Source organism: Acomys russatus, chromosome 12 (genome assembly GCF_903995435.1).
Source record: "Acomys russatus chromosome 12, mAcoRus1.1, whole genome shotgun sequence".
In the NCBI taxonomy this organism is placed as follows: domain Eukaryota; kingdom Metazoa; phylum Chordata; class Mammalia; order Rodentia; family Muridae; genus Acomys; species Acomys russatus.
This window is the reverse complement of record NC_067148.1, coordinates 35,422,084-35,437,481: the sequence shown is the minus strand read 5'-3', so window position 1 is coordinate 35,437,481 and position 15,398 is coordinate 35,422,084. Positions and strand designations below refer to the sequence as shown.

Genomic DNA, 15,398 nt, shown 5'->3' with positions numbered 1-15,398 from the left:
TATACTGGGAAGCAACAAATGAGAGAGAAGGCGAACGGGTCGATGCAAAAGCAAGAGGCTTTATTGTTCTGGCACGCTGGGGTCCACCTACACACAGGACTGAGGCGACCCCTGAACAGAAGAATTTTAGGGTTTTTATATTCTTAGGCTGGGCAGATTTTGGTCACAGTTGCTGGAGGGGAGGGATAGGTGAGGCTGTGGAAACTTTGCAGTTCCTTAGGCAGGTTGGATGGAGACTGAGTCTCTAGGGAAGTTGCTTTATCTCAGCTAATCACTCCGGTGGAGTTTCTGGAAACTGCTAGCAGGTCTAGCTTATGGCAGTGCGTGGTCATTCCTGGAACCCAGGAAGAAGTGAAGTCATCTGGAGACAAGTTCTCATACAGAACATGGTATTAATTGCAGAATATAAATTACATATAGAATATGGCATTAATTTTGCCCCTACAGAATCACCCTGGAAAGCTCCCTACTCTGGGATGGAGAAAGCAGGGGACACATAATATGTTGTGGGAACTTCCTGTGTCTGAGCAGGACCTGCACACAGTCTGGTCTTCTCTACAGTCTTTGGTTCTACCCTAACATGTCGCATTCCCACACTTTGCACAGTTAATCATCAGAAGCACAGGGTAGTGGTGGGGAGAGCTGTAGAAAACTGTGAGAGAGAGAGAGAGAAAGAGAGAGAGAGAGAGAGAGAGAGAGAGAGAGACAGAGAGACAGAGAGAGAGAGAGAGAGAGAGAGAGAGACAGAGAGAGACAGAGAGAGAGAGAGAGAGACAGAGAGAGAGAGAGAGAGACAGACAGAGAGAGACAGAGAGAGTTAGGGGTAGGGAAAGAGGAGGAAGAGAGGGAGGAGGAGGGCGAGGAGAGAGAGAAGATGGCATAAGAATGGCCTGCTGAAAACCCACCCAGGCACGCTAGCTGGAGGTGTGATGGACTTAGAGCTTGTAAGAAGGATGAGATGGCATTTGTCTTGAGAAGCATAGAGCTGCTGTGATTACTGTTTCTGAGGTGAGCACAAGACTCATACTGGTAAAAAGAACCTAAATCTTGAACCACTTTTGTGTATCAAGTTTTTCAATAACGGTTTAAAAAAAAAATCTAAGGTAAAACTGTAGCTACTAGTGAGACAGTTGGAAGAATTATACCACAGCTGTTCACAGTGCCTCCCAGTGTTTCTTATACATTGTCACTGTTTTTATAGTGAGTATCCTGGTATGATTTAGATACTTTAATTTAGCAGATCAAAGATTCCTGCTAATGTGCCCATGAAGAGACCAAGCAGGTGATTTTGGGGAATATTTGCATCTCATCTTTTCCGGTTTAGTTTCCAAACTTGTCAGATTTTATTTATTTTTTTTGTTTTGTTTTTGTTTTTGTTTTTTTACATTTTGCCCCAGGGACTGTTTTGAAGGCGTTTGTTCAATATTATTTTCTTGTCTTTATTTCCTTTTCTTACCAGAAGGCAATTGCTTCCCAGAATGGGATGGACTCATTTGCTGGCCTAGAGGAACAGTGGGGAAAATGTCATCTGTGCCATGCCCTCCTTATATTTATGACTTCAATCATAAAGGTAGTGAACTTTTCTGAGATGATTGATTGCAAGCAGACATTTACTCTTTCTTTTGGTGTTTAATAACAGAGTTTAAGGGAACTGTGCAATCTCAGCATCTTTCTTGTCTTTCCAGGAGTTGCTTTGCGGCACTGTACCCTCAATGGAACGTGGGATTTTATTCATAGTTCAAATAAAACATGGGCTAATTATTCAGACTGCTTTCTACAGCCTGATATCAACATAGGAAAGGTAATAACATTTCTATGTTTGTGAATCCCCAAGGAACTCACAGGACATTTTTACACAATTTTTGCTTCTTAGCCATTATATACAAAAATCTTTTTTATTTAATGACACAAAGATCATGAAAGATTAAAACTGCTGGTAGAATCTTTTTAGACTTGAACCTTTCTGCTGTTTTCCTTAGGTTAGCATTATCTGGTACACACACACACACATCACACACACACACACACATCACACACATGTACACACACAACACACAGTTTATTATATTACTTTGTTATATTATATTATTCTATATGTTATAGATATATACAAATAATTAGTGGTAAACACAATTCATTCTTGATTACCTGTGAATGGCAAATCCAAGCTCACTGTGAAGGATCTTTTCATTTTAGTGATGTATAGTCCATCGCAGACGATTGCCATTGATAATTTCATTTTAAGTGACAAATCAGAGATGTAGATGAATACTGAGCAAGAGTCAGCATATAGGTGTTTCAGTACAATACCTTAATTTCACAGATGGGAGTCAACTATGAGGCAGGGGAACAGTGTGGGCCCAGGAGACAGCTGATGGTGGGCTCAAGGGCTAGACTCTGGTGTCCTGGTTCTGTATTGAGTGGTTTGATGTAGCAGCCATGCGTAAGTGATCAAATGTTGTATTCAATAGTTTAAAAGTCACAGTTAAGTTCCAGTCACTTAGACATGGTGAGCAAAAGTATGTGATGACACACACCTCTGACGCTAGAGACGAGGGTAGTAAACTGATGTACAAAAGCCTTGATGAGGTCCGTAGACCAGGCCATCATGCAGAAACTCTGTTTGGAGAAAGAGCCATAGGAGGAAGTGTTGGATATGAAATTTTGTCAGCTCGGTTGAAATAGAGCTTTCTTTCTTCTTTTCCATGACAAAGTGTAACCTCCTCCCCCCAGTGAGCATGATGGTAATTTTCAACCTTTAGTTTTGTACTTCCAGGTTGAAACTTCTTAAATAGGTGATGTGAGATTGCTGTACACTTTACAAGGCAACTCATGCCGACACTGAGGCAATTAATATGGGAGACTACAAAATCATTTTCAGTCCTCGACAGAGAAACAAAAACAAACAACAAAACACCAATGCGCTAAAAGTACATTTAAAAGGCCAATAAAATGACTTGAATAAGTATGAAAAATAAAGGGGTTAGCATTCACTGACAAATCGTGTGCTTGGTGGCAATCTTTTCTTGTGCATTAAAGAATGACAAATGCACAACTTTCACAGTTTTTACATGGCCATTCATCAACATGGCTTTTATTAATACAGAACTCTAGCCTTTCAACCATGCCTTCTGATTACAGTGCATTCTAAGAAGTATACTAGTGAAGGATGGTTAATAAATCCAAGATAAATACTATTTATTTTTCTCCCATTTTCATGTGTATGTGTGCATGCGTGTGTGCAGGTGTGCACGTGTATACTTGTGTGAGCATGCATGTGGAGTCCGGAAATAGGTGTTAGGTAATCCCGGGTCACTCATCCACTTTGTACATTGAGGCTAAGCCACTCAATCAACCCGAGAGCTCTTCCATAGGTTGAGTTCTTATGCTTGTCCAGTAGGTGCTTTAAACACGAAACCATCCCTCAGTCTCCAGATATATATCCTATTTCATATAAAAATTATTTGAAAGTTTACTAAGAGATATAGAATTTTGTGAGTGTCAAACAGTTTTATTTGCTTAATAAAAATGCAGAGGACTGGGATGAGGGCCAGGCTAAAGGGCTCATGACTCCCCAGCACCCATGGAAAAGCTGGGGGCAGCAGAATGTGTCTATAACCTGAGTGCTGTGGGCTGGAGAAAAGCCAGATTCTTGGTGCCTGCTGGACAAACCACACTAGCCAATCAAGGTGAGGTCTAGGTGAGAGGCCGTCTCAAAAAGATTTAGACAAATAACATTGCCAAAGAAAAAATGTAATCAACAAAAGAATAATTAAACCTAATTGCTTGAAAAAAAATGGAGAATGCGAGAAGACGCCAGCACTGACCTCTGACACTGATGCCCACATGCATGGATGAGGTAACCCCATTAGATATACTACAGAGCAGCATCTTACAGAAAACATCCTGTCAGCCGTCTCTTGTCTAACGTCTGTATGCAGCTTAGAATACAATTAGCAACTTATATTAAACATCTCAAAGGGTTTTCACCTGTGTCGTCCATGCTACAATGACAGGGTACAGTCTCATGGCAGAGTTCCTGGTCTCCTGGCTCTTAAAATCTTTCTGCCCACTCTTCCTCCATGTTTTCTGAGCTTTAGGTGCGGGAGTTGGGCTGTAGATATATTACCTGGGGAACGGACACAAGTGGCTGCCTAAATAAAACCTGAGCAATTCCAGCACCAGTTGATTGTTACTGTAGATGGGGGAAAATCTCCTGGGGCCCCACTCTTAGATGAAGAGCTACAGCCATCAACATCTCCTGAGAGAGGGAGGATTCACCTTCCTCAGGGATGGTTGGTAATCTCATACCACATGGTCAGCCTTAGAAACATACACCTGCAGGCAACAGCACTGGATGGCACAGCAGGATATACACATACATATATATGTGATACACACACACACACACACACACACACATATATACATACATATATATATATATATATATATATATTTTTTTTTACATCAGTGGTTAAAGAAGAGTAGGCCATGAGTTTGAGGGGAAAGTGGGAGGGATATGAGGCAGGAAAGAAAGGGTAAACGCTATAACTACATTTTAATTAAAATATATATAGAGAAATAAATTCTTAAAGGGTCATATCCTTAAATGTCATAGCTTACTTCGAAGACTGATTATAAAGATTTGAAGTAGGGAAGTTGAATAGAAAAAATAATATTCACCAAATGATTAGTTGTTGTAAGGTATATTATGAATAGTTTAAGTTGTACTTCCAAATAAATAGTTTATAGAAATCCAGCAATACAAGCAATGGATAAATTTTGTTTTTTTTTCTAAAGAAAGGAGCGGCCCCTGGGACCATTTGTCTGTGGGTCTGCAGCAGAAGGAAGCAAGGATGTCACAGAAGCGGATAGAAGAAAGTAGGAAAGGATAGGAGCTTTCCAACCAACTTTTAACAGATAAGAGCTAGCATAAGAGCTTAGGATCCCGAGGACTCAGCCCTAGTGACAGTGAGGCCCCTTGGGCCCTTTACCATGAATAGCACTGAAGCATGCCAAAGGCTGGGCGCTGTGAAGGATAAGATGACAAGTCTCTTGAGATACACATAGGGCTGACACAGATAAAAAGTTCACATTATCTGAAGTCATGGGGACAGAGGACAGAAAATGAGAGAAACCCCTTGAGGCACATGAAACTCTCATTAAGTAGATGATGACTGTGTAGCAGGCTGGCCACAGAGGGGGGCGGGGAACCAGCCTTCAGCCACAAAAGTACAAGGCTGTGGCCTCACAAAGGAGCTGAAAAAGGTTGTCATTTGAAGCAAGAGTGGTTGCCCGAGAAGTGTCGCACAGCAGCAGGAAGAGAAAAAGCCCCTGAGATGCAGAAAGGATGTGAGGGTGGTGCCTTTCACTTATTTTTAGCTGTGGACATTCTAGCAGAAAAGAAAAAGAAGTAAAAAGGCAAATGATTTGGAAAATAAGCAAGATTGCTTGTAATTGTGGATGATATAATCTTATAGAAAAACCCCAGGATCCGAAGAAAAAAAATTACTAGAACTAATGAGTGAGTTCAGTAATGTTCGGGCTAAGAAAAAAAAAAAATCTTCACACTGAATGACAGCTTCCCTACATTAATAAATTAGCCAGAAAGAGCAACAAGAAAATAATCTCACTTCCATTCACCAAATGACATGAAATAATTAGAAATAAATTGCTCTAAGGGACTAAAGAACTGTACACTGAAGCTACAGAATATCGATAGAAGAAATTGAAGCTACAAACATGTAGAAAGGCAGCCAACATTTGTGGATTGTATGAATTAATATCTTTAAATGTCCATAATAACCAAATTGACCTACAGATTCATTCCAGTTCCTATAAAATTTTCAGTGTCCTTTTTTTTTTCTTTAAACAGAAATAGATGAAACTTCTAAAATTTGCATAGACTCCCAAAGGACCGCGGGCAGGCAAAACTCTTTTGAGTGATGACAGAGCTAGAGCAGTTACCCTATCCAACTTTAAAACACATCACAAAATGTAGTAACCAGGGCTGCGTGACACTGGCATCAGAGCAGACATGCAGACCTATGGAGCAGAATGGAGGCATGGAAAGCAAATCTGCATGCTCATGGCCAATGAAGTTTTGAGAAGGATGCTCAAAAATACACCACGAAGAAGAGGTGGTCCTTTCAATGAACGGCGTGGGGATGCTGCTCACCGCTGTGCTGAGGAACAGAATGACTGTTATCATGTATACAAAAAGAAAGTCAAATAAACGCGCAACACCTGAAAGAGTAAAACATAGACAATAACATCAGTATAGACAAAGGAGATCTGTGCAACCGGAGGAATTTTGGACAGAACGAATAGACGACCTACGGAGCGGGATAGCACACCTGAGAACTAGAGGAGACTGCATCCACCATGGTGTGGCAGATCTCTAATGCCAGCATTTGGGAGAACGGGATAGCAGGATTGGGAGTTCAAAACCAACCTGGCCTATGTAGTGAAGGCCCACCTCTCTGCCAAGGGTATATTAAAATACATAGCTTATTTCATAAGCTACAGATGTGAATAGACATTTCTCAAAGGATAATACGCAAACTGCCAACATATATGGGAATGTGTTAAACATTACTAATCAGAAAAATGTAAATGGTTCATCATCTGAAAATGTAAATTAAACCTACAATAACAAGCTGTGCGTGGTGGTGGCACACGCCTTTAATCACAGCCATTGGGAGGCAGAGGCAGGTGGATCTCTGTGAGTTCAAAGTGAGTCTAGGAGACTCTGTCTCAAAAACCTAAACAACAACAACAACAACAACAATCCCTACAATACAGATACCTTGTATCTGTTAGAACAATTATTACCAAAATGACAAAAAAAATTGTAAAAGCTTAATCAAGGGGACCCTGGAAGACTGTTTACTGGTAGGAGGCAGGTTAATACAATCATTATGGAAACAAGTAGGCGGTTTCTTATAAAATTATTCCAGAAGTCCCACTACTGGGCATATACCCAGCCCGTATAGTGGAGATGCACATGCCCACTCATGTGCCTTGTAGCATTATTTGATTGTCAAGCTACAGAGCAGCCTCAGAGCTGCCAGGAAGGAAACGCTGTCAAAGCTAACAAGAGAAATATCCATATTTCATCAAGCTGGATTCAAAAAGTACCTTTATCTATTTATTTATAATTTTAAATTTAACTTTAAATTAAAAAATATTTTAAAATTTCTTATGCAACAGATAATAGGTTTTCTATAGTCTATCTTTCCAACAATTGGATTAAATTGACATTTACAGAGTACTCAAATAACTCAAAAGTCATATCTTTCGGAGCACACATTGAAGTTTCAACAGGATAGAATTTACATTAGTCTAAAATGAACTCTCCATAACTTCCTTAACTGAAATCCTAGGTATGTTTCCTGATTCTAAAATTATTAATGAAAAATTAAAATAATAAGCACATGAACAACTCACAAACAGTTGAAAATTACATGACTCATGGCAAAGTTCACATTGAAGAAATAAAAGTCTGAAGTATGTGAAATGTCAAATGTGAATTTATAAAGAAAGTTATAATGTTGATGTCTTAATTAGGAAACAAGATCATTGAACAGTCCGAGTTTTTCCATGCAGGGTACAGTTTCCACATTCAGCGAGATAATGTGATACCTAAATCAAACATTGAACAAAATATACAAAATAATAAAATAGAATTCCAAAGACACTCAAATAACACACAAGAGAAGCAAGAATGTTTTTAAATGAAAAAACTACCATGTGATATAAATAATGATGTGCTTAGCTTCATTATGACAGTATATATAAAATATGCTCTATATACACAAAGCAACCGATATCATTTGTTAAAATATGATCCAGCTGTATACTATTGATAGGAAACTCACTCAAATATGACAATATACACATGCTATGAATGTACCCTGGACATTACTCAGCAATAAAAATATCAAATGAGCAATGAATGTGACAACTTGGATTCATTTCAAGGGCTCTGTGGTTAATTTTTTTAAAAGTCTCAGTCAGCTTACGCCAACACCATGAGAAGAAAAAAAATCATGTAATGGAAAACATTTTGAATTTGCCAGGGCCTTGGATGTCGGGGAAAAGGAGAGGAGGCGTGGCCATGTATGAGCAGCATCTTTGCACTGGTAGATGGCTTCTGTTCTTGATTTCAGTGGTGTCGTAAAGATGTTTACGTGTGACAGGGTCACACAGTTAAATCAGTCAGTACATTGCAATAATGTTGCACTCTCGGCTTGTGTATCTTAGTGTAATTATGGTAGATATAACCATTAAAGGGTAATGAATAGAGGGTATGTTAAACCCCCTCCTATTTACTGTATCTTTCCATTTTCTGTGATTCTACCATTTTAAATAAAAAAGTTTAACAGAAAAGGAAATATAAGACATGTAACAGTATTGAAGATTATCGACGACAGTATGTTGACAAAAGAGCATACATTTTACAATTTTTTTTTTTTTTTTTAAGTCTAAGAACAGTTTGGAAGAATATGAAGCGTGCGAACAGAGACAGCTAATTTGTGGTGACAGAAATTGAAATCACACTTGTGCGTGGGTGGACAGTGGGTGGCTTCTTCCCCACTAGAAAAGGGTACAAATGAACTTGGTGTGTCAACACTCGTCAAGCAGCTTGTCTTAGATTTGTCTGTCTTATCTCATGTAAGTTGCAGCCCATAAAAGCTAGAGTGAACCAGACACAATATTTCAAAACGGAGGAAACTGTTTTGAACTATTTCCTTTTACATGTGCTGACTGTCTCTTCCCCTACAGCAAGAGTTCTTTGAAAGCCTCTATGTCCTGTACACTGTCGGCTACTCTGTCTCTTTTGGTTCCTTGGCTGTGGCCATTCTTATCATTAGCTACCTGAGGTGAGTGGTTCCCAAGTGCTTTCTTCCAGGGGGGCTCTTGTGCCCATCTGTAGGGCACACTCAATGCACACAGCCTGCGTTCTCTAACTTTTTCCTATAGGCGTTTATTTGTGGAGTGAGACAGGGTCTCATATAGGCCAGGCTGGCTGCAGAGTCACAGTGGCTACTGATGATCTGATCTCCATCCTCCGGCCTGCACTTACACAGTGCTGGGATTACAGGCTAAATACCATACCTGGCTTATATGGTCCTAGGGACTGAAGGTAGGGCTTTGTCAGTGCTAGGTAGGCGTGCTGCCCACTGAGCAACACCCACACCCCAATTTTCAGCTAGTTATTCATCTTTAACAGTTCATTTCCATGTTTTCTAAAAACTGAAAGCATCACATGTGTGATTCCTGTAGGCTAATAAATCTTTATCCCAGTATATTTGTTTGTAAAAGTCGCTGGTGCTGCATGCAATTTAACAAAAATATTCACTCATGGCAAAGTTACTTATTTTCCCCAAATCATTTGGGTACTATTATATACATACAAACGTATGTATCTAAATTATTTGATATCAGCGCATAAAACGGTATTACATTTGTGACCAACAAAATTCTATATAACTTAAATTGGCACAAAATTGTGACCAACAAAATTGAACATCTCCAGAGAAAAGCATATACAGGGTGGTTATACTAACACACACACACACACACACACACACACACACACACACACACACACACACGAGTTGGCTGAGAGTCTAGGAATTGATGAAAGCAGTAGGTGGTGTGATAAGTGCCCTGAGGTTGTACACAGTGACTCACACAATGTGAACTGGTTTTGGAGGGTAGAAAAGGGAAAGGGAACGTCTCTTACTGAGACCTCAGTGATACCCAAGTATATGGTGGAAGCAAAGAACAGAGCAGGTAGGAGTAATCCATGCATGTTTGAGTCAAGAAGTCTTGGGTTATCTGAGAACCCAGAATGTCTTTTCATTTAGTGAGCATGTCAGAGACTCCTATTGATGGAACTCAAATTAAGAGAAGAGGAGAGAGAGAGAGAGAGAGAGAGAGGGAGGGAGGGAGAGGGAGGGAAAGGGAGGGAGAGAGAGAGAGAGAGAGGGAGGGAGGGAGGGAGGGAGAGATGGAGGGAGAAGGGGAGAGAGAGGGGGGGGAGGGAGGAAGGGAGGGAGAGGGAGGGAGGGAGAGAGAGAGAGAGAGAGAGGGAGGGAGGGAGGGAGAGGGGTAGAGAGAGGGGGGGAGGGAGGAAGGGAGGGAGAGGGAGGGAGGGAGAGAGAGAGGGGGGGGAGAGAGAGCGCACATGAATACTATATTGGCACTGTACTATAACATATGCATGATAGTTTAACACAGCAAACATTGGGCCCCAATGGTGGTAGGTCAGAATATATTTGAAATGAATACTTACAAAGTTACATTTTCATTTCAGATCCAAGTCTGTCTTTCCTTCCTTTCTTCCTTCCTTCCTTCCTTCCTTCCTTCCTTCCTTCCTTCCTTCCTTCCTTTTTCTTTTGTTTTTTTAGACAGGGTTTCTCTGTGTAGCCCTCGATGTTCTTCAACTCACTCTGTGGACCAGGCTGGCCTTGAACTCACAGAGATCCACTTGCCTCTGCCTTCCTACTGCTGGGGTTAAAAGCGTGCGCCACCATGCCACTCTCAATCAAAGTTATTCTGTTAGAAATCTAGTAATCACCTCTCACTTTTGAGTTTACCATGTTTTCCTTCAGTGGGGAGGCGTTTGGGCATTTGGGTTTATTGGGGTGTTTTCTTCCTCTGTTCTAATTTTATCCAACCTAAATAATGAATGTTTTCTCTGCACAGACGATTGCATTGCACTAGGAACTATATCCACCTACATTTGTTTGTGTCCTTCATGCTGAGAGCCATGAGCATCTTTGTCAAGGACAGAGTGGCCCAGGCTCACCTGGGAGTAGAGGCGCTGCAGGCTCTGGTGACGCAAGGTGACCTTCAGAATTTCATCGGAGGACCGTCTATGGACAAATCTCAGTATGTACGTGTTCTCATTTCTTCTGACTGCAGAATTTTTATAAACAAGTTTCACGTCATATTCCACCAAACATTTATTAACTTGTTTTGCCTCATCTTTAAATTAGTTGGGTTTAGATAGATCAGCCCAGACCAGCAGACTGATCAGCCTGTCCACAGATCCCTCAGAAGTGCGATGTTTATTGTTTTTAGTCATTAATGTTTGGTACAGTTTATTTTGTTGTGGTCACATGAAAGGTCCAGAATGAAACAAATTCATTATAGAAACGTGACTAATACTAATATTTTTCCTCATTTTTATCCTCTTCGCTGATGATTATCTTATTTTTATAAAAAGAAAGAATTATGAAATTGGGTAACTGCTGAAAAGAAAAGATGTTATTTAGAAAGCAGAATCAAGTCTGTAGTCTGGAAAGTCCTATGTTAAGACAACTTGATTCTGATCCTTTCAAGATTTTTAGCGCTCTCATGAATTAAGACATTTTTTTGATTATCAGAAGGTAATTGGAAAAATTACTTTTTAGTGGTCTCAGGGTAGCACCCCAGCACAGCAAAATGTCCTAATTCAATCAATTCTGGTTCATTTGTGACAGGTCGGATGCAAGATCGCTGTTGTGATGTTTATTTATTTCTTGGCTACAAACTACTACTGGATCCTGGTGGAAGGGCTCTACCTGCACAATTTAATCTTTGTGTCCTTCTTTTCGGACACCAAATACCTATGGGGCTTCATCTTGATTGGCTGGGGTAAGAACTCAGAAGATCACCTTCCCTTTGACTCATTCTGGGATTGAGGACATTGTGCCTTGTCCGTCACCAACGTTCCCTCAGCCATTTCCCCAAATGAATCCAGCCCATCTTACCTTATTTCTTTCTTTGTTTCATTACTCTGTTAGTGAAATACATTTATCAAAATTCATTCTATCATTCTTCTAGGAGTAACAAACTTTTCAAGCTTGAATTTTGGTTAGTATTTCTAGGCCAGATTATCTCTAGAACATTTTTAGCTGTACTTGTTCAAACCTTCCAGGCCTGTGCCTTGTGCCTTTTCTGCTCTGTCAATGATTTCCTCCTAACAGTTTGGAAGCTTGAATTTATAGGCTACAGCAGTGTATCTCTGATTTGTATTTCTAGGTCAAATAAGAAGCATGCCATAAAAGCATCTATAGCACTATTTTGACTGCATTGAACCCATAAAATTACAAACTAATTATGGAGCCTTACCATTCTTGGAAAGTGATTATTCAAATTGCTTTCAGTGGAGTAAATTTTAAAACGTGATATTTAGCTCACACAAATGATTTACCAGGACTGGAGCAATTACTGAATCAGGCAGGATCTCAACATGAGACAGAGAAAAGGATACTGTGTACTTGTTAAGGTTTCAGGGAAAGGAAAACCCAGAGGTGGTTAAGAGAGAAGCACCTGAAGATTTAACAACTGCAAAGTGACCTAAGTTGCTGCTTTACTATTTGAATTATGAGGAACTCAGTATAAGAGAAAGGCACAATTTAGTCTCAGGACTAAATTGGAACACTTTTTTCCAACAATGAAGCAGGAATATTCCTTTGTCCATTTTGACTTAAAATTGACACAGCATCTGAAATGTGAAACTTCTTGTTAACTCACTTGAAAGTCTTTAGGATGACAAAACATAGCGCTGTAGTCATTTTGAAATGATGTTTGTGGACCGAGTTTTGTTCCTGAAGCCAGCTTGCTTGCTTACTTTTTGAATTTCTCCATTGATCATGTTTATTATAAGTTCATTTTCCTCTAATTTCTTATGGCTTGATAAGAAACAGGTTCTGGCCTCCTCACTGGCTCTTTATTTGAGCTGTGAGTCCTCAGGGCAGTCTGCCTTTGCTCAGTTAAAGGCGGGGTTCACAAATTTTGGGAATTCCTCATTTTTAATAGCTGAGTAGTATTCCATAGTGTAAATGTACCACAGTTTCTTAGTCCATTCTTCTACTGAGGGACTCTTAGGCTGTTTCCCATGTCCTGGCTATTATGTATAAAGCAGCTATGAACATGGTTGAGCATATGTCCCTGTTGTGTGGTAGGGCATTTTCTGGGTATATTCCAAGGAGTAGGATGGCTGAGTCTTGAGGAAGCCCTATTCCTAGAAATTATCATAATGAGTGAGTTCACCCAGAAGCAAAAAGAGACAAACGGTATATACTCACTTATATCAAAACACTAGTCCAAGGGATATGTACCATGAAAAACTTTACTTACCAAGAAAGTGGGTCAGAGGAGAGGATATCCTATTGAGACTTTAGGCGAGAGTAGCATGGAAGAATGGGGAAATAGTAGGACCCACAGGGTCCTGGAAACCTACAAGAAGAACTTTATGACAGGCAGATCTGGATCCTGGGGTCCTCCTCAAACTAAGGCACCAGCCAAGGAGACTATAGGTAGTAAACTTCGAACCCCTACCAAGACCTAGCCGACGATCATGATACTCTCCACCGTTGAGTGGAGAGTGAGATCTGACTCTCACACGAACTCTGGTGCCCCTTTTCTGACCACGTCCCCTGGACGGGGAGACCTGGTGGCACTCAGAGGAAGGATAGCAAGTTACCAAGAAGAGACTCGATATTCTAAGAGCATATATAGGCGGAGGAGGTCTCCCTCAATCACAGACATAGGGGAGGGGAGAAGGGGGGAAGTGGGAGGGAGGGAAGAATGGGAGGAAACAGGGGAAGGGCTAACAATCGAGATGTAATATGAATAAATTAATAAAATTAATTAAAAAAATAAAGTCGGGGTTCGTCACAGAGAAACCTTGGAGACTTGATTTCAGATCTCCCTACAGGAGACAGAAAAAAAGGATGAGAGTTTCCTCTTTCTATGCCAGTATAGGTTTCTAACTACTTTTGTAATTTGCTCACAATGATTTTTGTCATTGGGATGGTGCAATGGTAAATAGGCCAGGTCCTTTGAGATCTATGTTTCATGAGGGAGGCTTCTGACACACACTAAAGAATACAGGGTCCTCACAGATGTTGATGCATAGGTATCTTTTACCTAAAATTAGACTGATTTCATTAACACAATAATACTCAATAATAAAATTTGTAGCTAGTCTATCGTTGGACTTTCTCTTTGCAACTCTAGTTTGTTTTTTTTGTTTGTTTGTTTTTTTGTTTTGTTTTTTTAGTTCATGTTGCAGCCTGATTACAGCCCCCTTCCCCCTCTTCTTTCAGTATCACCCTCACACTCCTCCCTCATTTCTTAATCTCCTTATCTCCAGGGAAGGGGAGGACACCCATGGTTACCAACCTACCGTGGCACATCAAATCAGAGCAGAACTAGGCTCATCCTTTCCCATTGAGGCCAGACAAGGCAGCCCAGCTACGTGAAAGGGATCCAAAGGCAGACAACAGAGTCAATGACAGCACCTGCTCTAATTATTAGGGGACCCATGTGAAGAATAAGTTGCACATCTGCTACATCTGTGTAGGGGGCTTAGGTCCAGCCCATGCACGCTCCTTGGTTGGTGGTTCAGTTTCTGTGAGCCCCCGGGGACCCAGGTTAGCTTATCCTGTAGTTTCTTGTGTCCTTGACCCCTCTGGCTCCCTCAATTCTTCCTCCCACTCTTCCACAAGATTCCCCGAGCTCCACCTAATGTGTGCCTGTGGGTCTCTGTTTCCATCAGCTGTAGGATGAAGCTTCTCAGAAGACAGTTATGTTAGGTTTCTGTCTACAAGCCTAGCAGAATATCATTAATAGTGTGAGGTCTCGCCCATGGAGTGGGTCTCAAGTTGGGTCAGTTGTTGGTTTGCCAGTCCCTCAATCTCTACTCCATATTTATCCTTACATTTATTTTGGCAGGACAAATTTTGGTGGAAGGTTTCATGGGTGGGTTGGTGTCCCCCCTCCCTCCACTGGAAGTCCTGCCTGGCTACAGGAGATAGCGACTTCAGGCTCCATATCCCCTGCTCCTATAAGTCTCAGCTAGGGTCACTCCCGTAGATCTCTGGGAGCCTCCCCCATTCCAGAGATTTCCCTCCATCAATTTATATTTTGTCTCCTAGACCTCCCCCCTCCTCAAACCTGATCCTTACCCCCACTCCCCTCCCCACCTCCTCTTCCACCCAGTTTTCTCCCTCCATGTATTTCAGATGTCTGTTTAATCTCCCCTTCTGAGTGAGATTACTTAGGGTCTGTGGATTGTATATTATTATTCCATGCTTTATGACTAATATCCACTTATAAGCGAGGAGTACATACCATACATGCCTTTCTGTGTCTGGGTTACCTCACTCAGGGTGATCTTTACTAATACCATCTATTTGCCTACAAATTGTATGTCTTTGTTTTAAATAGCTGAGTAGTATTCATTTGTGTAAATGTACCACAATTTCTTTATCCATACTTTGGTTAAGGGGCATCTAGGTTGTTTCCAGTTTTTGGCTATTACAAAGAAAAGTACTATGGATATAGTTGAGAAAATGTCCTTGTGGTATAGCTGGGCATCTTTTGGTTACATG

The 15,398-nt window shown here is 40.7% G+C and overlaps 1 protein-coding gene across 1 annotated transcript in view; it reads left to right on the top strand.

The window, feature by feature from the left end:
- The window catches only part of Pth2r (parathyroid hormone 2 receptor), a 78,979-nt gene that overhangs the window by 22,905 nt on the left and 40,676 nt on the right, over nucleotides 1-15,398 (top strand). Inside the window, exons 3-7 of the mRNA XM_051153725.1 lie at nucleotides 1,460-1,570; nucleotides 1,686-1,801; nucleotides 8,791-8,888; nucleotides 10,720-10,909; nucleotides 11,499-11,652. Of these exons, the coding sequence (XP_051009682.1) occupies nucleotides 1,460-1,570; nucleotides 1,686-1,801; nucleotides 8,791-8,888; nucleotides 10,720-10,909; nucleotides 11,499-11,652 (669 nt within the window). The remainder of the gene's footprint in view (nucleotides 1-1,459; nucleotides 1,571-1,685; nucleotides 1,802-8,790; nucleotides 8,889-10,719; nucleotides 10,910-11,498; nucleotides 11,653-15,398) is intronic.